The sequence below is a fragment of the Vulpes lagopus genome, chromosome 8, assembly GCF_018345385.1.
Source record: "Vulpes lagopus strain Blue_001 chromosome 8, ASM1834538v1, whole genome shotgun sequence".
In the NCBI taxonomy this organism is placed as follows: domain Eukaryota; kingdom Metazoa; phylum Chordata; class Mammalia; order Carnivora; family Canidae; genus Vulpes; species Vulpes lagopus.
Window position 1 is genome coordinate 44,190,920 of NC_054831.1, and position 25,605 is coordinate 44,216,524.

Sequence of the window (25,605 nt, forward strand, 5' to 3'; positions counted from 1 at the left end):
AACTCTATCACTTTGTCTGCAAGGTACCAGTGAGAAAACACAATCACAACCCCTTACTGCTCTCCAGGCATCAATCATTACATAACATGAGTCGAGTGTCTCATTAACCACTCATCGATCTCAAAGTTTTCTAAGCGCTGTCATTCCCTTCAGGCTGGAGGTCTTCCTTCTGCTTGTTTTCTGTGATTTGCTACATGGGAAGTCAGTTTCCTGGTGGAACTTGTAGTGAAGGGAAAGAAACTCCATAGGGTCCCCTTTGCCAAGCTACCTCCACCTCTGCCTCCTTACTGTGCCTGCTTTCTTTGATCCACCCTGCTGTGACTACTCCTTTGGCCTCTGTTCCACCCACTACTCCCACACTCCAAGAATCCCAGCTCACACACTTCCAGCCAAACACTTTTCTTTATTTAATAATATTTTTGGAGACATAGCTATCATAAGAATTATTCCAATTATAACAACCTGCTGCCACTCTTGCCATTTTTACATGAGCTGGGTCCCTGTGAAGAACACCGTGGTGTCGGATTGCTGCACTTCTACATATTTATGTAGCAGTACCTTTGGGGTATGTCTGCATCATCCCGCTGTGGGCTGTACCAGAGAGAAGTGTCACAGGCTCTACCAGAGAAGGCTTCCTGATTTTTCTGGCTGACACTAATAATAATATTCAGAACCTAATATCTTTAAATGATTTCACATTCATTGTACTGGGTCATCTCAATAATATGTCTGAAAGACAGTTTTTCAAAAAAAGCAGACTTTGGGGGCACCTGACTGGCTCAGTTGGTTAAGCATCTACCTTCAGCTCAGGTGATGATCCCAGGGTTCTGGGATCGAGTCCTGCATCAGGCTCCCTGCTTAGCAGGGAGTCTGCTTCTCCCTTTCCCTTTGTCCCTACTCATTGCTAATGCATGTACTCTCTCCATTAAGTTAAAAAAAATCTTTAAAAAAAGTGTAGACTTTCATGGCAAAGTCCAGAATTTAGTCAAGGCATCTCAGATCACAAGCAGCAGTGAAGAGATAAGGATTTACCACCTACATATATGAGATTCAAAGCTTGGCCCACTCAGCCATGTCACCAGTGAATATAACTGTGCAATCAGAGACAGTGTTTGCCCCTGTAATCCTGATTTAAAAATATGTGTTGTAATTTTAATTCTTGGTTTACAATGTCATCTTTTATTTATATTTAGAAATAACATTTAACAACTCTATGATGAAGCTAGTAGGAACTAATGAGTGAAGTTAGATTGTAGGCTACAAGGACAATGCATAAAAAATTTACATACAATTTATGAGCAACTGGAAACTGAAATGATAAAAAATCTGTACTATTAGCAACAGTACCACAAAACATGCAGTTCTCAAGTACTTCTGAGGATATGTAGTACCCATATGCTGGAAACTATGAGTCAGGTTTGAAAAAAAAATCAAAGGACACCTAAATAAAGAGAAACATACACTAAATAAATAGACTAAATAAATAGAAACATATTTATGAATCAGAAGATTCAGTATTGCTAAGCCATCAGTTCTCCCCAAACTGATCTATGGATTCAACATAATCCAAATCAGTACTCCAGAGGATTTTTAAAAAAGATATCAACAAGTTGTTTGTAAAATTTATATGAAAAGGCAGAGGAACTAGAAAAGCCAAAACAATCCTGGAAAAAAAAAGAACAAAGTTGGAGGATATATACTTTTTTTGTTCAAGTGTTTCCAAGACATATACTCCAAGACATATATAAAGCTAAGTAATCATGTATCATATTGATGAAAGATTAGACATACAGATAAATGGAACAGAATAGACAGTCCAGAAATAGACTTATACATACATGGTCAATTGATCTACAATACAGATGCAAAGGCAGTTCATTGAAGAAAGTTAGCTTTTTCAATATGGTGCCAAACCAATGGGATATTGATGTGCAAAAATGAATCTTGACCTATACTTTGTACCTTATTAAAAAAATTAACTTTAAATGGACCATCAAATAAATATAAAACATAAGACTGAAGTTTCTAGAAGATAACAGAGGATAAAATAGTTGTGACCTATGTTAGGCAAAGATTTCCTAGATATGGCTAAAAACATGGAAAAAGTTGATAAACTGGATTTAAGCAAAATTTAAAACTTCTGTGAAAGACACTGTTAAGAGATCGAAAAGGCAAGCTAAAGACTGGCAGAAAATATTTACAAAACCTGTGTCTGACAAAGAATTTACAGCTAGAGCACATAAGGCACTCTTAAAGCTCAATAATAAGAAAACATTCAAATTTAAAAAAATGAGCAAAAGACTTGAACAAAGAAAATACAGGTATGGCAAATAACTATATGAAAAGACATGCAACATCATTACTCATTAAGGAAATGAAAATTTAACTCATAATGAGGTAACTCTAGAAACCTATTTCTAATAGGTGGCTAAAAAGAAAACAAACAATATATGCCATGGGGATAAAAGGCACAGTGTAGGGCAGCCCCGGTGGCACAGCGGTTTAGCGCCGCCTGCAGCCTGGGGTGTGATCCTGGAGACCCGGGATCGAGTCCCACGTCGGGCTTCCTGCATGGAGCCTGCTTCTCCCTCTGCCTGTGTCTCTGCCTCTGTGTGTGTGTGTGTGTGTGTGTGTGTGTGTGTGTGTATGAATAAATAAACAAAATCTTAAAAAAAAGGTACAGTGCAGGGAATATAATCAATGGTATTATAGTAGTGTTATATGATGACATATGGGAGCTACACTTGTGATAGCACAGCACAATGTATAGACTTGTTGAGTCACAATGTTGTATGCCTGAAACTAATGTTAACATTGTTGTGTCAATTATACCTCAATAAAAAACAAAACACAAACCGACAGCACCTTGTGCTGGCAAAGACGTGGAGCTACCAGAACTCTCATACATTATTGATGAAAATACAAAATGATAGGATCACTTTTGAAAAATCGGTGATTTCTTATAAAGTTAAAATAGTTATCAAGTGGGCCCCACAATCCCCTACCTAGGATGTGACCCAAAAGAAATGAACACTTACATTCACATGAAACCTTGAATATGAATGTTTATAGTTGCTTTATAACCACCAAAACTGATGACGACTCAAATATCCTTTAGCTGGTGAATGGATAAACTGGAATACATCTATAGATGTAATGCTACTCAGTAATTGCCAACTGAAACACTAACAACATAGCAGAATCTTTTTTATTATTTTTTAAAGATTTTATTTATTCCTGAGAGACACACAGAGAGAGGCAGAGACATAGGCAGAGGGAGAAGCAGGTTCCCTGCAGGGAGCCCAATGTGAGATTCGATACCAGGACCCTGGGATCATGTCCTGAGCCAAAGCAGGTGGCTCAACCACTGAGCATCCCAACATAGCAGAATCTTAAGTGTACCACCATACTAAGTAAAAGGAGCCAGGCTCAAAAGGCTACATATTGTTTGATTTCATTTATATGGTATTCTGGAAAAGGCAAAAACTGTAGGTACAAATACCACGTCAGTGGTTGCCAGTGGGTTGGGAGTAGGCTTAGAATAGAGTAGAGGTTGATGTCAGAGGGGAATCAGGGACTTTGGGGGCGATGGAGCTGTTCTTCATCTTGGTTGTGGTAGCAGTAACTGCTCAAGAAGTGTTCACTCAAAATAGTGAATTTTACTTTATTTATTTATTTTTTTAAAGTTTTTTTTTTTAATTTTATTTATTTATTTACTCATGAAAGACAGAGAGAGAGAGAGAGAGAGAGGCAGAGACACAGGCAGAGGGAGAAGCAGGCTCCATGCGGGGAGCCTGACATGGGACTCGATCCAGGGTTTCCAGGATCACACCCTGGGCTGAAGGCAGGCACTAAACTGCTGAGCTACTCGGGCTGCCCATGAATTTTACTTTATATACATGTGTGTGTGTGTGTGTGTGTGTGTATTACATTTTGATTTAAAGAATGCATAAATTGGGGCTCAATCAGTTAAGCAGCTGACTCTTGATTTTTTTTTTTTTTTGACTCTTGATTTTGGCTCAGGTTATGATCTCATGGTCCTGGGATTGAGCCCTGCATTGGGCTCCATGTCAGCGGGGAGTCTGCTTGAGGATTCCCTCTCTCTCTCTCTCCAGTCCTCTCCCTCTCCCCCTCCCCTGTTCACATGCACTCTCTCTCTCCCTCTAAAATAAATAAAATAGAAATTTAAAAAATTTTTTTTGAAAATTAAAAAAGAAAGTATACATTAAAAGAATTCAATAGGAAAAATGATAATGCAATATATTATAATTAAGGTATAAAAATTCATTATTTTTTTAAGTCAGCTATAAAAATCCTCTTGGTTAAAACTAAGAGGGAAAACTCAGAAGGAGGTATTGTTGGAATAGTTCTGGATTGAGTGAAATCTTCTAAGGAAGGACATGCTCTTGCTTGGGGTGCACCCCAGACATCCTGAAAACACTGCTTTTCCAATTCATTACCTTTAAAGGGTCACAATCAAACCATCCATTCCTCTCATAAATTCACAAATGGCATTTTTGTGCTTATTTGTTTAATAGCCCAAATAACCTATTCCTATAATTTGCGATTTGAAGAGTTCTTTGCTCCTTTACCCACTTAAGCAAACTCACAGTACTGTTTTCCTTAAACATTCAGAGATCACTTCTTAATGCAAATCTATTTTCTCTTCAAATAGGAACTACATAGTGAAACAAAAATATGTATGTCTGAAGATTCAGGAAGCCCAAAGTTGTTTGCATACTATCCTAACATACACTGGTCTCTCCTATCTTGACAAAAGTTTTGCTTGTCATTACCTTCTGATTAAACTACCATCTTTCTATGTCAATGCAGAATGTGCTAGGAAGAACACTGGATTACAAATTTTAAGCAGTGCATTTTTTAAAAGACATTTTTCATTTTTAAGGAATCTCTACACCCGATGTGGAGCTTGAACTCATAATACCAAGATCAGGAGTTGCACGCTCCATGGACTGAGCTAGGCAAGTGCCCCAAAGTACTGTGTTTTAAGGTCAGTTCAGCCCATAACTAGCTATGTGGCCGTGGAAAAATGACTCACCTCCTGTAACTAATATTTATCTCCAGCCCTGACCTCTCTCCAGGGCTTAGCTAGGAAACTTCAAATTTCTACAGACACATACAGCTTCTCACACAGCCTTTAATTATTCCTGGATATTGGTTACATTGGCATCTTTTCCTATCACTCTTACTACAATTGTCTTATTTGTACATGTGTTCATGCTTTATTTCTTCAACTAGATTTCTCCAACCAGATTATAAATCTTTGAGGGGAGGAAATTGCTCATATATGTATAATCTTTGTTTCCGTGTGGCAGCTCTCACATAGCAAAGGCTTAAATACTCAAGTGCTGATATAATCACTTGACTTTGCAAAAAATACAGCCAAGTTTGACAAACTCATGGAGATTTTCAGGGCCTTCTCTGGCCACTCATGCTGTGGCCTTCCCTCCTTCCTCCTTCCACTAACCCACCCCTGACCCCAATCACCACAGTCTATGGCTTCATCTTAATCTAGTTTTTTCATAGCACTGAACACTCTCTAAGATAACTTTTCCCTCTCCTTCTCTTTTTCTCTCTCTGACTCTCTCTTATGTCTTCCTCAATCTATTTTCTGAAGACTCCAACTAGGATATAAGGTTCATAAACTAGAGACCAATCATGCTCACTGTTGTATACTTAGATCCTGGACCCATGCCTGGCATATAGTAGGCACTCAATAAATACTTATGGAGTTGTTGAACTTGCTCCTCAATACAGTGATACTTATTGGAGACTGCACAATTGAAAGTAACAAAAATACTACACATGATTTACCTGTAAAGAGGTTCTACAAGGTCCTTTTCAAGAAAATCATGATCATTCTTGACAGCTAAAATGTTGATGGGAAATTGGGAATCTGAGAAAGAGAAACAGAGGAATAGAGAAGTTTATGGATCTTGTTTTTATCTGAGTGGGCACCAATATCTTTTGACCACCACATTTCAGTACACATGATTGATCTGGGCAGTTATTCTCCCATCAATGGTGTGTTAGTAGTGCTTAAGATAGCAGGCATTTTATTTTATCAAATAAATGCTTTTAAGGATTCAAAAGAACTGTGAAATATGAGAATAACCAAGTTCTTGCCCTTGGATAGGACTTAATGTTAAGTGCTTGCATTTTTGTAGTTTATCATAATTGCATACATTTACCTATATGAAGAGTTTGGTTTTTTTTTTTGTTTTTTGTTTTTTTTAGATTTTATTTATTTATTCATGAGACAGAGAGAGAGAGAGAGAGAGAAAGAGAGAGAGAGAGAAGCAGGCTCCATGCAGAGAGCACTACGTGGGACTCGATCCAGGGACTCCAGGATCATGCCCTGGGCTGAAGGCGGCACTAAACCGCTAAGCCACCCGGGCTGCCCTATGAAGAGCTTTTATACTCTAACCATCCACTTAACGTCACTGACTTTTATCTTGATCAGTTAATGAAATACTTAGTTTGGCAGATTTTTGTTTCTTCAGAAAGGAAATTTCCAAAAATACCCAAAGCTCAATGGCCTCAAATGTGTCCTTTTGTAGGAAAATCTTGAGTCACTTTAGAGTATCAGCAAAATACTCAAACAACTGATTCTATCCAAAGAGAATAAATTCCAACATCTTAACTTTTCTCCCATAGACTATTCATGCCAACTTTGGAGGTCATGGCAATCCTCAAGATGCAATGTTAATTTTAGGTACCTTATTCACAAAGGCAAAAATTTAGAGATCATTCTAATAGAGGCCATAGTCAAATCTAACAGTGTCAGTTCATTATCATTTTTTAAAAATATTTTATTTATTTATTCATGAGAGACATGGAGAGAGAGTGGCAGAGACACAGGCAGAGGGAGAAGCAGGTTCCATGCGGGAAGCCCGATGTGGGACTCAATCCCAGGACTCTGGGATCACGCCCTGAGCCAAAGGCAGATGCTCAACTGCTGAGCCACCCAGGCATCCCTGTCAATTTGTTATCATTATCCTGCCATTCTTTTCTCTGTCTCATTTTATATTTTGCACTGCCTCTGCCTTGCCAGTCATAATAAATCTAAAGGTATCTAAACGTTTATGTGAGTTGGAAACAGAAACAAGCTCTTCTAGGGTGATAAAAGGAATGTGAGTGAATTCTAGATGATGCCAGAATGAAGACTGTCTTGTTCTGCTGGAGAGGGAATATGTGTAATAATGAAAAACAGAGACATCGAAGCCCAGCTGCCTTGGCTTTGAATCTTGGCACTCATAATCTCTAGCTATAGAACTGGAGGCAACTTATCTACTCTCTTCTGGGTCTTTTGTTTCCCAATCTGTAAAATGGGGATGATGATAATTATTATACTTATCCTATGCTGTTGAGAAAATTAAATGAATAGCATAGGTAAAGTGCTTTCAACAGAACCTGGCACACAGTATGCTCTATAGAAGCATTTTCTCTTTCTTATTATATTTATTCAATGCATATGGCTTAAACACAGTTTGGCAGGCACCTTTTACTTATAGCAGATTTTTTTTCTTTAGAAAGGAAATTTCCAAAATAACCAAAGCTCAATGACCTCAAATATTTTCTTTTGTAGCAAAATTATGAGTCACTTTATAGTATCAGCAAAATATTCAAACAATTGATTCTTTCTTTTTTTTTTTTTCAAACAATTGATTCTATCTAAAGAGAAGAAATTTACTTTACTTCTTAGCCATTTCTAGATAGTTCAGATTAAATTGCATAGTATTGTGAGCTTACAAAGAAAGCTCACATTATAGGAGAAAATCCACTACGTTTAAAGCTCAGGAGACTGTGATTTTAATTCTGATTCCTCCACCTTTAATGTTGGAAAAGTCATGTAACCTCTTTGGGCCTCTCTCTCATAGTCAGGAAATTGGTGATGGGGCATGGGAGTAGGGTTGCCTAGACCAAAATTATAAAACCCTTCTTGCCTACAAGGCTATAATTTATAAAAGGGTGTATCAGAGATTCTAGATTTCAAAGCACATTCTGAGATATGCTCTCCTTTGTCCTCACAGAATTTAAGCTGGAGAAGTAGAATAGCGTTTGTTGGTTTTTTAAATATAAAACTGAGCTTCCAAGTGAGTGAATGGGATTCACCAGTGACTACAGGTTAATTTTGTTGATTCTTTCTATTCTACGTATACTTTATGACATCAGGAAGAGAACTTGACACTGCTTAGTGTGCTAGATATCCTTTTTATAGCCCTACAGATCCACTCTCCACTACTCTATACCCTGCCCCTTGTGCTCCAAGGATCATCCCTGTGGATGGCATTCAGGGGGATCCATGTCCTTTCGCTTCCTTTTGTGTTTGGCTAATGGGAAGCCCTGGCTGGAGATAGAGGGAGGAAGGAGTATGAGATCAGGGTATTTACCCTGCTGGTTCTCATCCATAGCCAACTGTGTCCTCTGCTCTAAGGATCCTCTCTTGTTCTGGGTTCTGGCACCCTCTCCCTCTGCCTATCATTTTGGGCCTATGACAGTGGCAGTTCTGCTGCTATGAGCTCTGGGCACCTGAACTGTTCCTCATGGTTTCTCATATCCTGCCCACATCTTTGTAATCAACATTTTTGGAAATAAATCCTCGGATTATCTTGAGTATGTCATCTGCTTACTGCTGGGATCCGAATTCACTATAGATGAGGACTATCCAGGTAGTAGTCAGAACTGATTATAATTTGGTACAGCATAGTACACAGCATAGGGAATACAGTGAATAGTACCATAGTAACATTGCATGGTGACAATGGTGACTACACTTAGTGTGGTGAGCACTGCACCATGTACAGAATTGTTGAATCACCATGGTGTACCCCTGAAATTGATATAATAACACTGTATGTCAGTTATACTTCCATAATAATAGCAATAATGAAAGCTGTTGATGGTAGACCGCTGGAGGGAAAAGGCAGAGTTGGGATTGGTGGTGAAGAGAGAAGTAGAAAGTAAAAAGTGAGAAGCAACATAGAGCAGAAAGTCAGGTAGGCCTGGGCAGCAATACTCGTGTCTAAATTGGCATCAGTCTAAGCCCTGGGATTGCAAAGGCTGAGGGAAAGAGACCGCAAAGAAAAATAATTGAGAAAAGACTTGAAGTCAAAACACACTACAGGATATGTGAGGTTCATTTTGAATCAATTCTCTTCATAAAGAGTGAAGGGACAGCCAACCTACCCTCATACAACTGAGCGTATTGTGGGAACCCAGCAGCACGGAGCCAGCCACATGCTTCCTTTGCCTCAATTTCTGAAAAATAGAAGAAAGGGAAATGCGTGAGTCCAATGGCCACACACTAGCACTCTACCTTAAGCAAGGAGAAACTGGTGAGCATTGTACAAGTTATTATAAAGTAAAATTGTTCTCAGGTAGGTCTGCATAAGTAGACCTACCAGAAATGGGTGTAAAATGAGCAGGTATCACTATCACAAAGGTACTTACCTGTCTTTAAGATTATCTTCAACGTTGATCCACAAGTATTTGGATAACAAAACCAGATTACAAAACACAAAGGCTGAGTTTCAGGCAGGGAAAAATGTCTTATTTATATACCAGGGAACCAGAGGCCTATCGAGAAGGAGGAAATACTTCTTATGATCCTTTTTGTAATGAATTCTTTTTTAGCTTTCAAAGATAAAGCCAAGAAACATTCTTTTATTCTTTCATCTTGGGATAATGAAAGAGAGAATACAACTGGATGGTGTATGAAAATGTATTTTCTCATGAAGAAAGGTATTACAAAAATTCAATGTATTATTATTTCTTTAATTGTTCTAATGGTTTTAATTCCCAATGCCTAACAATATGTTGATTCATCAAGCACATTAGAATGATTTCAAGCTGCAGAGTGCAGCATGGAAACATAAAGCTGGTTACCCGGAACTGAGGTGAGTTTGGGGCTGCTAGAATCTCTGAGGGTCGAACCCAAAAGGTTGATATGTCCTTTGGGTGACCATTTCAGTGTGGATGTACCAACAACACACGGGACCACCTGCCTGGAGAAGCTGTGGAGTGAGATGGGAGGAGTCAACATTATGTGAACCAGGTCACTTTTTGACCCTGTGAATCCTGGATCATTTCCTAACCACAACTCTGTTAGATAAATATGAATGCAAGGGAAAAGAAGTTCATCTGTCAAAAGTACAGTTTCTCCAAACAAAATTAAACAGCTTATTATAACAGGTTTCTACCCAGTTCCCATCCTCTGCTGCTGGGATGGAGCCTGCTCAGATCACCATATTTCCATTTACTCTGACGTTCATATCATGAACTGGAGAGTATGGGGTGTTCTTGGGACAACTACAAAAATGATCTGCACTAACATCAGCTGCCTAATGTTACAGCCTGAGCCTGTACATCTACATCAAAAGCACAACATCTATGCACTGAATTCAGGGAAACAATGTCTGTGCAGCATAATGTTTAATGTGATAGAGCTATCAGGTATATGTCAGGGAAACAGATCAAAGGCCAGATCTTACACAGGCCCCAAAGGGAAGAAGCAAACACTTTCAGCCCTGTCCCACTGATCAGGTTGGACATGGATTGGGATTTGTCATTGAATTCAGGGAAGCAGAGCCTGTGTTGGTCTCATCCTAGAGTGTCTGCTCCTTCTGGCATCCTCTAATACACTGTCATTCTAGTCATTGACAATTTCTAAATCTTGAGGTTTTTTAGTCCGGCATGAAGGTTTTTTTTTATATAATTGTCACCAGCAGAGACCTAATATGTACTCATTCCTGCCATGTAGGCATCATTCAGAAATATCCAGGACAGCAAGCTGGAAATAAAAGCTTTGGAACGCATTCTTTTAGGAGGGGTGTCTCTGACATCCACAAGTGCAGTTCAAAACAGACATTCAGCTGAACTGCACTGTATTGGCTATTGTGGGCCTTCTCTTTCAAGGTATGAAGGGCAATTACTGTATGGCTTGAGTCCTATTTAGTACTCCTTTGAGAGTCCTAATACGAAGGCTTCCGCTTTGAAAATCACACACATATTTCAGGGGAAGTAGGAAATGCACATTCTGACCTTAACATGTGGAAAATGTGGTGAGCTTCTACTGAGTCATACATAGACTGTTGACTCCTAAATTTTCAAGCACAAGATTTGCTTTCCCTTTCAATATAATGCAGTGGTTAGTAGGGAGGAAATATCTAACTTCTGGGTATTCTCAAAACTTAATTATGAGCCAGCAAGTCTTAAAGAGAATCACAAAGTTCTGTATTTTCTATTTGAACTACACAAATAGTATGCCTTTTTCTATTACTTTCTCTCCCTAGAGAGACAGACCATGAAGAGCAAATGGAAGGGCCCTGGAAAGCAGGGGTTCTACAACATAGAAAGCTCGAGGGAGGGTGAGAAGCAAGCTTATAAAAAAGTATAACCCCCACTGTTAAGATAATGAGCGGGAGGAGAGGTAGGCAGCAGGGATCCTTATAGAAAACTCCTTTTGGAATTGAAGACTTCTATTGGACAGAGGAACAGGGCTCAGGCTAGCGTAGGAGATTTTATTCAAAACTTCTCTAGGAGCACTTGGAAGAGTTGGTTGAGTGGCCAATTCTTGACTTTGGCTCAGATCATGGTATCAGGGTCTTGGGACAGAACCTGTGTTAGGCTCTGCAATCGGTGTGGAATCTGCTTGAAATTCTCTCTCCCTCTGTCCCTCCCCGCTTTGTACATGCACATGGATGTGCTCTCTCTCAAACAAATAAAATCTTTAAAAAAATACAAATAAAAAATAAAAGCTTCTCTAGATAACTTTTCATTTTTTCCACAGAAGTAACAAAGATAATGAACTGAAATTCCTTGCATACATAAACATGAATAATTAGATCTTAACCAGAATCCAGCTAAATCAAACTCTCAAATAAGCTGATTTTTAAAATGGGTAGGCATTTAATTTTTAAGTCCAGAGTCAAATACAACAAAAAATGCAATTAGTAACTAATTAATGAGAAGAAGCCACATCCCAGCCATGGTGGATGGCTCTTTACCATCACTCTCACACACCCAACTTGCTATTCTATTTCTGAAAATCTCTCAAATATTCCCCGTGCTCTACTCATAAGCCTAGCTAGCACCTTGATATCTCAGTCTAAGGGCAAAACAAACTCTTATTTACTACCTAATAACAAAGCAATCAAAATAACCATACATACCTAACTGCTATCAAATTTGACTTTGCCCATCAAGTTGAGTTGGAGAAAAAAGAGCCTTATAATTTCTACTGAGTCCCCACAGCCCTGACTAATACCTGTCAGCCAAATGCTACTGTTTTCCCCACAGCACATTACATGGCCAAAAAGCTTACAAGATTAAAAAGGAATTATTATTGCCAGTGTCATCATTTCACCAAGATCCATCTAAATGACATTTGAGGACAGTGAAAATCTCCTTTTTAACTGTGCTTTTGCTGACTAGCATAACATGTGAAAGCTTTAAGGGCCATTCAAATCACATTTCTACAGTTTTATTTGTTCCCTATTTACAATACATACCTGCCCCTATAGCAGCTCCAGGGCCACAAGGCAAAGCATCAAGTTGCTGCAAGTCTGTAGAAAACCTAAGTGTGGGATGGAACAGAAGAATGCCCTTGGACAAACTGGCCCACTGGTCTCTACTGTGGTTACCACATTACATTACCTAAGAAAATTCAATCTATTTGGCTCCATAGCATGATAGGATTTCATTAGAATTTTTTGTTACTATTATATGTAAAAATCATTTCTCTTTAACTCTATAGTGGGTACCTAGTTTTGCCTGCACAACACCCTTCCCTTCTTCTTCAGATAATAGAACCTCTTTTATGTTAAAAGCCTCTTCTATATAGTTTAGGTGGGGGTGACACTCTTGGTCACTTAGACCACATTTCTTGGCCCTATTACCACCACCCAAATGGGCATGACCTACTCCTTAAGAACGCCTGATTCCCCTTAGTTCGGTGGAATCAGGGAGCTTTGGGATCTTAAGTCGATAGTTGTTTGGAGGCTGGAATCAACTAGTTGAAGAGGGAGATGTCCAGTTTTTCAATTGGTAAGCTTGTTCTGCACAAAAACAAAGTAAACCTTTCCATTCAATAAATCCAGAAGACGGTTTGGTGCTAGGCATGCTCTTCTGCCACCTATCTGTGATTCTACTTGAGGGAAAGTCATTTTTTTTGCCTCAGTTGCCTTTCCTACATGCTTAGAACATGATGTGGCCTCTGTTGAGAGACAGATGTGTAGAGGGAGGCTGTCTCCTGGGTGCTTCAGGAGCTGTACATCAGTGGGCATGGGAACAAGGTCATTATGGAAACTACCTATGGCCCGTACACTGTTTTTCAAGAGTGTTATATTATTTCTTAATTATATATGCTCAGTGTTGAGCACTTATAAAAAACACAGAAGGCACAATGAAAGAAAAAAGTCAGTTATTTTCCCATTACCAACACATAATTCAGTAAATATTATTTATCAAAAAGATAATCATTGCAATATCTTTGGTTGACTAACTTTTTCACATAATAATACGCTGTGAATATTTCCTCACATAATGATGATGTTGGTAAAAATGGGAAATTTGTTTTGAGAAGCATGCTTATTTTTTAAATACTTGATTTTTGAATACTGCCAATTGTTCATCAGTGCTGGGAGGTTATAATATCAAAGTAGCCAAGAGAAAAGAGTTTAGCAGGCCTTCGCCAACACAGACTGGTTGTGGAGAAGGCTGGAAGTCTTTGTGAGTTAGAAATTTACATGCTGTTTCTTTAAAGAAATATCATGTAGTGATGTCTGGATAGTCAGGTGAATAAGGTTCTGGAGGGCTCCACTAAAGTAAGGGGATATTTTGAGCGCAGCAAATTTGCTGCCCAGGCTGTCAGGCCTCCTCTCATGTAACAATCTCATTGAATTTTTAAACTGGTGTTTCTTGAGAGCTTGGGAATAGTGTGTTCTCCTGGCTAAGCATTTTAAGTACACTTTTTGGTTTCCATTATTCTCGGCACAGCAAATACTTTTTCCATAGCTAACTCAAAGGAATACTATTCTTTCTAAATGACCAAAAACTCAAATCAGGGCCAAATTAAATTTTATTATTATCAGAAAGTTGGCTGGCCAGAAGGAACCTGCTCTACCGTGAAAAGTTTATGAAATCATATACAGGCATATATTTATGTTGTTCTTACAAATCTCCTGGAATTTCAATGGTCACACTGGCTCCAGTTTAAGTAGGTCTTCTTTCTTAAATGTTCATTAAAATACTTAAAAGAAGTGGGGGAAAAACACATCATGGGTCTCCATGTGATTCAGAAAAGTAGGTGCTTTGTTTTTTCATTTACCCTGGCTAACATGGTAGGGCACCCTGTTTCTGAAAGATTATGGGTGACTCAATCACCTCAAGGTGTCTGCAGTGTATGCAATTAACACTATTAAAGTATATCAAGGGTATTACCATTTCAACACACTCATGGTTGTTGGCTTAGGATAATTTATATGGCTGATCTAGCTTCATTATTAGTGTACTACTTTAGATGAATGACTCTTTTGTCTTCGATGGAATTTCTCAAGTGAAGTCCCTATTTATTGAAGGTGTATTTTGTTTGGCCATGCACTAGGCTAGTTTTGTTAAAACCAATGCCAGGGCATCCATCTAATGTATAGGTATAAATGATGCAATAATTAATATTATATAGAACTATACATTACCACCACAATCCTTCTCCCAAGGATGCTTTATAACCCCAACCACAGGTGCAGGATGAAGCATCAAGTTTTGTAGTAACCACAGACTGATTTACATTTCACATCATGGTGACAGGATACCTCTTTTTTGCACTCTTTGAATTATTATAATAAGGTTATTGTGATGTGTAAAAGTCCTGAAAACATCTTAAATGTTTACCAAGTACAGTTTTTTTTCCTAATATGCATAACCTTTTCTTTCCATTATATTCTAAGTTAATAGTAGAGTTAAAATCCAGGTTATTTAGAATAAATTTAATATTATCAGTCACTGAATATTCAACTTAGTGAACCAACTGATAAATACCCATTTAACTCCGCATAACATAAGGCAACTTTTTTTTAAGGCAACTCTTTCCTTAATGTGTAGCAACGCTTCTTGCTGTGAGCTACTACAGAACTATAGAAGAAAGAAATTGGGAAGATGTCTATATCCCTGTGAGTTGTCCTCAGCTAAGATGGGTTTCATGGCTGTGCTTATGTGTACTATTTTCCTGAGAGCTAGGATCACATACACGTTGAGACATACTACTCCATCACTAATTCTTAACACTAGCCTTACGTCTCCAAGACTTGAATGATTTTCTGCCAGCTATATTCATAGTAAATCTAGTCACTTAAAAATAATTTCTATTAGGGTGAAAGAGGACAGAGCAAATTCAACGCTTGAGTAGTAGGTCTATTCCTTGTCACTCAAGAGTGATTTTTTAGCTTCGTTGAGGCAATCATATATATGTCATTTATTATTAATTTGTTACTAATTTATTGAATAATTAAATTTATAATGAAAACACACACACACACACACACACACACACATTTTCTTACACTCTTTCAATGATTCCCTGTTCTTTCCAGTTGTCATGGAACTTACAGCACTCCTCCAACTGGGAAGCATATACATCCCATCCCATTGATATCTGGCTTTGCCACATGACTCACTGTGGCCAATGTGCAATATATGCTAGTTTCAAGCAAAACTCTTCAAGAGCCATCATCTAGTTTTTCCGGTTTTCTACTCTTTTGCTTTCACCATGAGGCTAGTATGTCTCAAACACAGGCCGTTCCTTCTGCCTAGGCCCTGGAATGATGACGTGGGGAACACAGCCACAGCAGACCAGCTGTTAAGATGTAATGCAAGCACGAGATAAATTTCTGTTGTTTCATGACACTAGAACTTGGGGGACAACTTGTTACAGTGCCATAATCTAGAATAAACTAATTTAACGTGGGGCCAGATATTCAGAGAGAAAGAATATGGACCTTTATTTCAACTTGAAGCTGTTGCTGGATATCTGCTAGCAAGTCCTAGAAACGAACATAATCAATCTCTGTAATCATTTCTGCTTGGAATTCTGCTTCCCTGCCTACAGCACATGGCCTCTATGAATTTAAAAGAATGTAAACAACACTTTTATGATCCTCTGTCACAGGCAGCTACATGTGTGAGTGTGTGAGTGCACACACATTCACAAACACACACTTCCTCACACACACACACACACATTACAGAAAATCAGAAGTTCAGTTGCAACTGAACAAGGAAAGTCCTCAGGAATATAAATACTATTCCTTATGCTTATATTCCTTATAGTATAAAAGGAAAGAAAAAAAATTTACAATCCCACCCCGATCAATCTCAAAGAAAAAGAAAGCAGAAAAAGTATATGCTCTGCCAGCCAAATAGTTTCTGGCCAGATTGTTTTGACTCAAGTTTTCCATGAGGCAGAGTAGCTCTTTATTCTCTCCCTTCATTTTGTACAGATTGTTCCCATCAGGCGTTTGTGGTATTTCTCAGGGAGGCTGCATGCAGACACAAGCATATGAACATCTCCAGCTTTTTGAAGTGTGGAGACACTGCCTACCACTAAATCCCAAGAGATTCTTCATGGTGGCGTTAGTTAAGCAACTGAAATGCCAGGTCGGGGAATAGAATGTAATTCAGAAAATTAGAAAGAGGGTCATAATTTGCAGGCCTTCGCCAAAGTATCTCCATATTGATCCACCAAGATAATAAAGTCTTGAGTAGCCTTTCTTGGGACAAGGGTATGAGATGCTGGAGATGATTTTTCTATCTTGGCTTCTTTGGCTTCTCTTGGAAAGGTGAAGAACAAGAGTCCCCGGGAGCTGACTTGATGTTGGATCTCAGGAGCAGAAGCTCTAACTTCCTTAAGGTCAAGCCAAACTGGCAGTATCAGATGCACCCCTTCAATATTCACCCCTTGATGACGACTTCCTGCCTGGGGAAGAATAATTGCTTTGGACAAGTTCCACCACGGCTAGGAAGTCAGATTCCTTGGCTTTGGACAGGTACTCTTTTATCCTATATTGCATTAGGAGTTTTTTTTTTTTTTTTAATGTTAAAATTTTTTTGCATGTCTTTGGGGACTCAAACCCTTCTCTATTTTCAGACATATCCGAATGTCTATACTTGTAAAGGCTTATCTGCTATAAGCTAGTTTCTTAGCCCAACTCTTATAGTTCCGGATACTCCAATTACACCAGAAGCTCTCATGATACCAGGGAAACATCTACCATGCAGGCATCAGAAGGGGCATGGAAACCGTCCTGATAAAATAACTCCAAGAACCCTACAGATCGTTTTCAAGTCTTTCACTCCTCATAGGGTTGGCATGGTACCAAAGCTATTGATTCCCCATTCAAGGCTTTGTGCATTGAATTTCTCAGCAATTGTAATACCTGGATCAATTGAAACTAGTGTTTGCTTCACTTAATCCCAAGAAAAGGTACAACTCAAGGGTAATTTTATTATGATTACATAGAAAAACTTGATAATGTATGCATGTGTGTACTTTTAATTTTTAGATATTTATCAGAAAATATTCACTGGGATAAAATACTTACTGAGAACTTTTCAAAGTGCCTTTGCCAGTTTTCTGGAATGTTTTCTACCTGCCTACAATGGCACTCTTTCTGTGAATGATTTTCTAAACATACTTCACTTGTCTCAGAAAATCAGGGCCAGATTCAAGAAATTATGTTTTTATTAGGTGTTCGGCTATGGATTCATTTTTTCTCCATGTTCTTCAAAGCCAAAGTGACCACTCAGCTCAGAGGTTTGCTCTTTAAGCACTGGGATTTTTATTTAGCAAATCATTAGTAGACACTGACATTACAAATCTCCTACGGAAAGCAATTTAAAACAGATTAGGTCACTGAAGTAGCTTTACTGATTTGGGAAAGAAGGGATTAAGATTTAGACTGAAGGAGTGGGAAACAACTTGTACACAGACACAGTGATACATTAATGACTGTCCAACCACACAGCATACTGATATATTAAAGTCAACTGAGGCATCCCGTAAATATACCACAAATGCAATCAAATAGACTTTTTAAAAACTTATATAAACTGTAAAAAGTTCTAAAAGTTTAAAACATAATAAAGTTTTAAAATCTTGAATAGTTTACTATGTATAGTAAATAACTTCTAATTTTAAAGAACTCTGAGCCTAATAATTATTATCCCAAACCTTAAACTTCAAATTTTAAGAGCACAGTAGGAAATGACAGAAGAATGTGTCATTCAAACACACAAGCACTTCTAAATGGAGGTTCAGGTAGTTCTACCTCATAAAACATAAATGTAATTTAATTACCTGACTGGCTCTGGGCATATAATAATTTTTATTAATTACAGTCAATAATATGGCCTTGACTAAGATGCTTGCCCAAATACTCGCTGAATTCAGGTATAAAAGGGTTATTTCCCTTATGAACAGATTTGAATAAGATACAAAAGTGACCAAAAATCCCCTCTTAAATGAAATCTAACAGAAAAGTAGCAAAATCTAAATCTAAGATTTGAAACATCTGAATGAAAGACAAGGAAGAAAAAAAAGAAAGAAAAGAAATATCATCACAATTCTCTCATCTAGATATTGATTAATATTTTGGTGTCAAACAGTCTCTCATTTTTTTTATTATGAAGATGTGTATGTGTATCCAGGCTAAATATACTACATATTTTACATAATCTTTAAATAAATAAAATTATAATCTGCATTTCTACCTGACCATGCCTTTTGAATCTCTTTCCAAGCCAACTGATTTCCTTTTCAATCATTCTAGATGGCTGAAAAACATTCTGACTTTAAAAAGCATCTTCTTAAAAAAAAAAAAAAAAAAAAAAGCATCTTCTTTTATCAATTTAGATGTCATAATCAGGAGTTAAAAATAATAAATTCAGTTCTCTGGAGGCTTTCACTCTAAATAAAGAATTTCGTCAGAACGTGCATCCTGGTGAATATATTTCAGGGAGTACTTCTGGGTTGACATTTCTCATGTTATTTTACATTCTGGATTAAGACCCATCTCATATGGTTTTAATTTATATTCTCAGCAGACTTCAAAAAGGAAATTCCAAGTGGAAGTTTATTCATATACCAGAACTATGTTTAAATGATGCTACAGGGATGTCTTAAACTAACACAAGTCAGGAAGTTCAAAGTTAAGGTTAGATCCTGGACCATGTTCCCACCTCTTCATTCTTGGTATTTGGAAAGTGGAGATTTCATGGAACAGCTGTCCCACTTGTCTTTGACCTCCTGCATATGTATTTAGATAATTTCAAAGATGCATTTCAAAACTTTATGTCATAAACTGTTATTTTCTAAAGGGTGTTGCTAAAGTTTCAGTTACACTTACAAAACAAAACAAACCAAAACAAATATACTAGACCAAATAGAGAAAAAACTCCCCATCTTGTTTTGATGACTAGATGAGTATTTGGAGTCTGCATGACTCCCCCAATCCTTTATATAAAAGCAAAAGGTGACCCAAATTTCGAAGACTAGCAAATCCACTGAGAGTGCATCTCTTTAGAATAAAACAGATTTATTTTTTGTGCCGGGTTAATGTTATTGCTTTAAAAGGGAGTTTAAAATGAATATACATTCTAATCTCATTCTGCTCTTAACTAATGGCATACCTATTAAATAAAATTCGTTCTTCTTTTGTTGAATACGTATACTGTTTTATGATTTAACTTTTTAAAAAGAGCCTGTCGATTTGTTTAGAAGACGTCCCTTTATTTCAGTGAGGGCATACGCAGACTGTTATAGGGGCTATAAAAGGACATAAAGTGTTAGAAGAAAGGTCTGAGTTCACATCGTAGCTCTACCTCTGATTACCATCATGGCCTTAGGTTAACTTCAGTATGCCTCAGTTTCCTTATCTATAAAATGGGAATAAATAACAGCATCTACTTTAGATCATTGTTGTAAGGATGAAATGACTTGTTAGCCACATTGGCTACTAGCACAGTAGAGGTGTTTATTTTTCATGTCCTACAATAGGAAATAGTGGTTCCAATGGCTTCTGATGCTCTCCACTTAGCTTTTTCATTTGACCTTTAGAAATAGAAGGCACTGGGGATCCCTGGGTGGCTCAGCGGTTTAGTGCCTGCCTTTGGCCCAGGGCATGATCCTGGAGTCCTGGGATCGAGTCCCACATCAGGCTCCCTGCATGGAGCCTGCTTCTCCCTCTGCCTGTGTCTCTGCCCCTCACCCCGTCTCATGAATAAATAAATAAAATGTTTAAAAAAAACATTAAAAAAAAGAAATAGAAGGCATTCATGTTACTGATTTATTCAGTAGATATCCACGGGGTGCCCAGGATTTGAAAAGCTTGCGGTTAGGCACTGTAGGGGAATGCCCGCCCAGCTGCAGGGAGTAGGGTCCTACCCTGCAGGTCTCTAAGCCAAGCAGGGAGGACAAAGACATATCCAGGAATCACTAATCGCAAAAAAAGCAAAAGGATCCCAGAGTAGGACAAGGTCCTACAGGGCTCAGAGCAAGAGGGGCATTTCGGGTAAACTGACTGGGACAAATTTAGCAGGTGAGATGAGATTTGAGGCAGAAGGTGGTCGGCTAAATGGTTCTGTCCATAGCAATCCCTCTTCTGCCCACCAACTGCTTTTGAAGCCAAGATTCCTGTGAATTGGCATTTTTCTGGAATAGAAGCTTATGCTCCTTCATTTGTGCCTGCAGGAGGGCTTTGGGGCCAAACACAGCCCCATTTTCTACATCTAGATCCTTCTTATGACAGGAATCTAATAGGCATTTCATTTTTTACACTCTGTGGAAGATTGCATTATATTCTTTTTGTTAAATGATGCTGTATCGCAGGAAGCCATGCTTCACACAATACAATGCTGTTTAACAAGATGTAATGAGAGTCATAAATGAAATGTGACTTTGAAAATGGAACTAAGGGCCTCCACAGGCTGTTTCTTTTAGGATATCAACACCAGGTTAGGAAAGACAGTCTGGTAATTATAGTTTATGATGTGCTTACCAGTTAATAAGTAAAACATTAGCAATAACTTGCTTGATATGGGACGATCTCAAGGGCAAAGATGTGTTTAAACATAACAAACACATCAGAACCTTGGGAAATAAATCTGTATCAGATGTGTAGGCTTCATTAAGGAAATGCCTTCAGAAGGTTATTTTTCCATGTTATGAGAAAAAAAGTGGGCAAATAAGTAAATTGTTAGCAAGGGATATGGGCTTCCTGTGGAGTAATGACTGGGAAAAGTTGAGGGTTAAAGTGGATCCCCAGGTCATTGACCCCAAGAGGTCAAGAGTCTCCCAGAGAGGCTTCCTGTCAAGGTCATTCCCACTATTAAAAACATCAAAGGTGTGTATTCAAGGATCTACCTTGTGAGAAGGCAATTAGGAAAATAACAGAAATACCATTAAAATATTTCAAGTCATTTACATTTAAAAGCAAAGAAATATTTGGCTGTTATGCTTAAATGATCATAATTAACATTTAATGACTGCTCAAATTGTACCTAATGCTAACAAAAAATTTAGAAAGCAGTCTTCTTTGAATTTTTGTTTTTCCAATATTAGGAACAGTTAGAACATATTCACACACACACACACACACACACACACACACACACACAGAGTTGACCCTGGACTGATGTGGGAATTAAAGGAACTGACACCCTGCACAGTTGAAATTTTTGACTTTTCAAAAACTTTACTAATAACATGAACAGCTGATTAACACACATTTTGAATATGTCATATTATATGTTGTAATCCTACAACAAAATAAGCTAGGAAAAAGAAAATGTTATTAAGAAAACCATAATGAAGATAGTTACAGTACTACACTGTATCAAAAAAAAAATCCACACATAAGTGGATCTGCACAGTTCAAGCCTGTGTTATTCAAGGGTCAACTCTGTGTGTGTGTGTGTGTGTGTGTGTGTGTGTGTTTAATTGAGATGAAGTTTGCCTTGCCTAGACTAACTCAAGTTAAGAAACTTGGGGTTTTTAGATAGAAGTCAGAGTTATGGGAACTCCCTAGAAGGAAAATATTGTTACGTAGGTGCTTTATTTGTGGAGAGACTATGTTGCTTTCATTACCTTCTCCGATTCACTTATTCTACCACTAAGGTATTCACATTTAGCTCAAGGAGAAAACTTTATGTACCAGGTTTATAAAAGGGCTAGCTTTTTCCTGCCTTGTTCCCTGTGAGCAATCAATTTTTGATTTTGGAGCTTAAAAAGATCAATGATCTCTCTCTCTCTCTCTCTCTGAAACACATATATACACACACACACACACACACACACTATATATATATATATATATATATATATATATATATACAGGTGCACATACTTTCTGTTAACATGTCATGGGTAAAACTGAAAATATCCTGAAATAAATATGCAGATTTTTGTATTCTCTGAAATTATGACATTGCAGGTACACACCACCAGATTGGAAAACAGGTTGCATTTTTGCATGTCCAATTCTTAGCCCAGAGCCTTGCAAATGAATGTTGGCTGAAAGAGTGAATGACTATAGGAAAAGAAAAATATTTACGGCTTTACATATTTTTGGGTCAATAAACACCTAAAATGTTTTTTAGATATTCAGGCCTCTCAAAACTCCCCAGGCTATTGTAAACATGGAAATATATATTGTGGAAGTAGCTTGCAAACTATAAAGCCCTATATGAAAAAGAAGTTAAGGGGCACCTGGGTGGCTCAGTCAGTTAAGCGTCCCAGTCTTGGTTTTGGTTCAGGTCATGATCTCAGAGTCCTGAGATTGAGCCCCAGGTCAGGCTCTGTGCTTGGTGCAGAGTCTCCATGAGACTCTCTCTCCCTCTCCTTCTGCCCCTCCCCCACCCTGCATACTCACAAGTGCATGTGCACACACACACACACTTTCTTTCTTTCTTTCTTTCTTTCTTTCTTTCTTTCTTTCTTTCTTTCTTTCTGATAGTCGCACAGAGAGAGAGAGAGAGAGAGAGAGAGAGAAAGGCAGAAACACAGGCAGAGGGAGAAGCAGGCTCCATGCACCGGGAGCCCGACGTGGGATTCGATCCCGGGTCTCCAGGATCGCGCCCTGGGCCAAAGGCAGGCGCTAAACGCTGCGCCACCCAGGGATCCCCACACACACTTTCAAACAGATAATCAATTAATAAAAAACAAAATAAGGTAACACTATTCCTCTTAGTGATTTCACCTCTGGGAGACAAGTCCCCAGATACCTCTGCGCAGCAGTGCCTGTGCTTTCTGACAGGCAGGACATTTGATGTTGTCCCTGCCCTGACAGGAAGACTCATTTCTGCTGGCTCTGATCCCCTTTCCCTTCCCTCTGCCTGGAATCCTTGGGAATCCCAAGGGTACAGATGACTGAAAGATTTGGTCTTGAAAAATTAACGAGAAAAGATTTTCCTGTTTTCTCACAAAGGAATTATCCCCCCTTTTAAAGATAATCAAACCACTGGGACCTATTCATACTTAAGAATAATCAGACACAACCAGGAAATGAATATCACAGGACTTTCAAATGTTTGGGCCACTATCTTTAGTAAGATGGTGTGTATGTGATATACATATATATGTATATGATATACACATCATATAGTTATTAACATGCATACACTTGCAGGTGTACACACACACAGGGACTGAAACAAAGTTTCACAAAATAATCCTTAGACTTTATACATATATGCCATGCCACCTGACATTTTCTTTTCTGATTTGTTTTCTTTTATTAAAAATCACTGGGTTGGGGCACGTGGGTGGCTCAGTGGTTGAGTGTCTGCCTTTGGCTCAGGACATGATCCCAGGGTCCTGGGATCCAGTCCCACATCGGGCTTCCCCCAGGGAGCCTGCTTCTCCCTCTGCCTGTGTCTCTGCTTCTCTCTCTCTGTGTCTTTCATGAATAAATAACTAAATCTTTAAAAAAAATAGTTCTTAAAAAATCGCTGGGTATACCCACTAACTAACTTCACGATCCCCTTCTAGTTAAAGAACATTGTCTTGGACCACGCTCTATTATTTGACAAGCATCTGGTCAAATAAATGAATGAATGGAACACAGTTCTAAGACTGACATCTGGAGGTCTTCTTAGACTCCTCCCCCTCGCATCCCCATATTTTCACAACACAGTCCCAAGACCTGCTGAATCTCTCTCTCTCTCAAGTGCATTTCTCAAACTCCTATTCTCCCCACCCGCATTCCCTCTGCCTTGGTGGAGAGCCTCCTCACATCCCTAGGACCTATTGCAACAGACCTCCTAAAGGATCTTGCCCCTTCAGTTCTTGCCTTCTGTATCTCCCCACAACGTAAGCCAGCTCATTCCCCTTAAGACTCCTTCGTGCCTCCCTGTCACCTACAGAATGAAGTAGCAGCCCACTCTCGCGGCCTCGGCACCCTCCCTCGCCCAGCCTCTGCCTGCTTCTAGGGCTGACAGCCCACAGCAGGCCCAGTTGCGCAGAAGAGCTGGGGCTCACCAGCCCCATGGTGCTGTTTCTCATCCTACGCTGCACTGGGGCTGTTTCCTCCCTTCGTCTATCATGTTCTTCCTACTTCTTGTTCTCCTGACTTACTTTCATTTGTCTTCTAGCAAGATTAGCTAAGACCTCATCTCCTGAATCTCAGGTTAGCCTGCTCTTCTCTGCACTTTTGTAATCTCTTATAATTCTTACAAAATTAGCCTAAAATGTCTTTGTTACACATCTGTCTCCCCATGAGACCATAAGCTCTTCAAGGACAGAGGTAGCCTGGTTCATTTTTGGCATCTCTAGAGTTTGGAGCACTTGGAAGCCCACGTGTGCGCAGCATCTGCCGAACTGCAGAGAAGCTGGACGTAGCTCTTGGATGGCCATCTTCCACTGTCCTTGCTCGGCATTAATCCCCAAGCAGAACAGGACCTCCAGATGAGTGCTGTGCAGAGGTCTCTGGCGAAGACACCTTTGCCCCCTGAAAACGCTCTCCTGCTTTCTTCCCCCTTTCCTGGCTTCACTGAAGGAGGCTGAGGGGCACATGCTGGGTTTTCATAGCTTTCTGTTCCACTCTGTTTCAGAAGTCTGGTGCTACTATTCCTGGGGCAGAGCGTGGGCTGAGTGCCAGCCCTAGTCTCAATCAGTAACAATCAAGGACATGAAATCTCACACAGCTTAGAGGCCTTCCAGATGTGGATTTGGAATAGTGTTGGGAAGTCAGATTTGGTCCAGAGTCACTCTGAATCTGGAAGACTCTGGGAGGGAGAGGGTAGTTCTGCTGATGAGTAAAAATGGTTAGGTCTCCTCAAAAACAGATTTGAGTCCTCATTCAGTCTGGACCACCCAAGATCTCCCTGGATATGCCCTGGACAAAACCTAACTCCCCCAGGCTACCCCAATCACAGCCCCCCAGCTAGCCCTTGATGGCACCCCTGGGGAAGTGGGTCAGCTTTTAATTAGGTACATTAATGCCTCTCTTGAAGAATCACCACATTCAGCTGTGCTGACTTTGGCTTTCAGGAGCAGGGGGAAAATGTGTAACATACTGGGGTGACTTCTTTTTG

General features: G+C 39.0%; 1 protein-coding gene across 9 annotated transcripts in view; it reads right to left on the bottom strand.

Moving 5' to 3' along the window:
• Positions 1–25,605, bottom strand: part of STARD13 (StAR related lipid transfer domain containing 13) — a 404,789-nt gene that overhangs the window by 54,717 nt on the left and 324,467 nt on the right. For 8 of the 9 annotated variants that reach the window (XM_041766443.1, XM_041766442.1, XM_041766445.1 and 5 more), the window contains 2 exons: positions 9,211–9,282; positions 5,836–5,917 (listed from right to left, as the gene is read on the bottom strand). In XM_041766443.1, the coding sequence (XP_041622377.1) occupies positions 5,836–5,917; positions 9,211–9,282 (154 nt within the window). Of the gene's footprint in view, positions 1–5,835; positions 5,918–9,210; positions 9,283–12,533; positions 12,599–25,605 lie in introns of all 9 variants that reach the window. The other variant, XM_041766440.1, reaches the window with a different exon arrangement.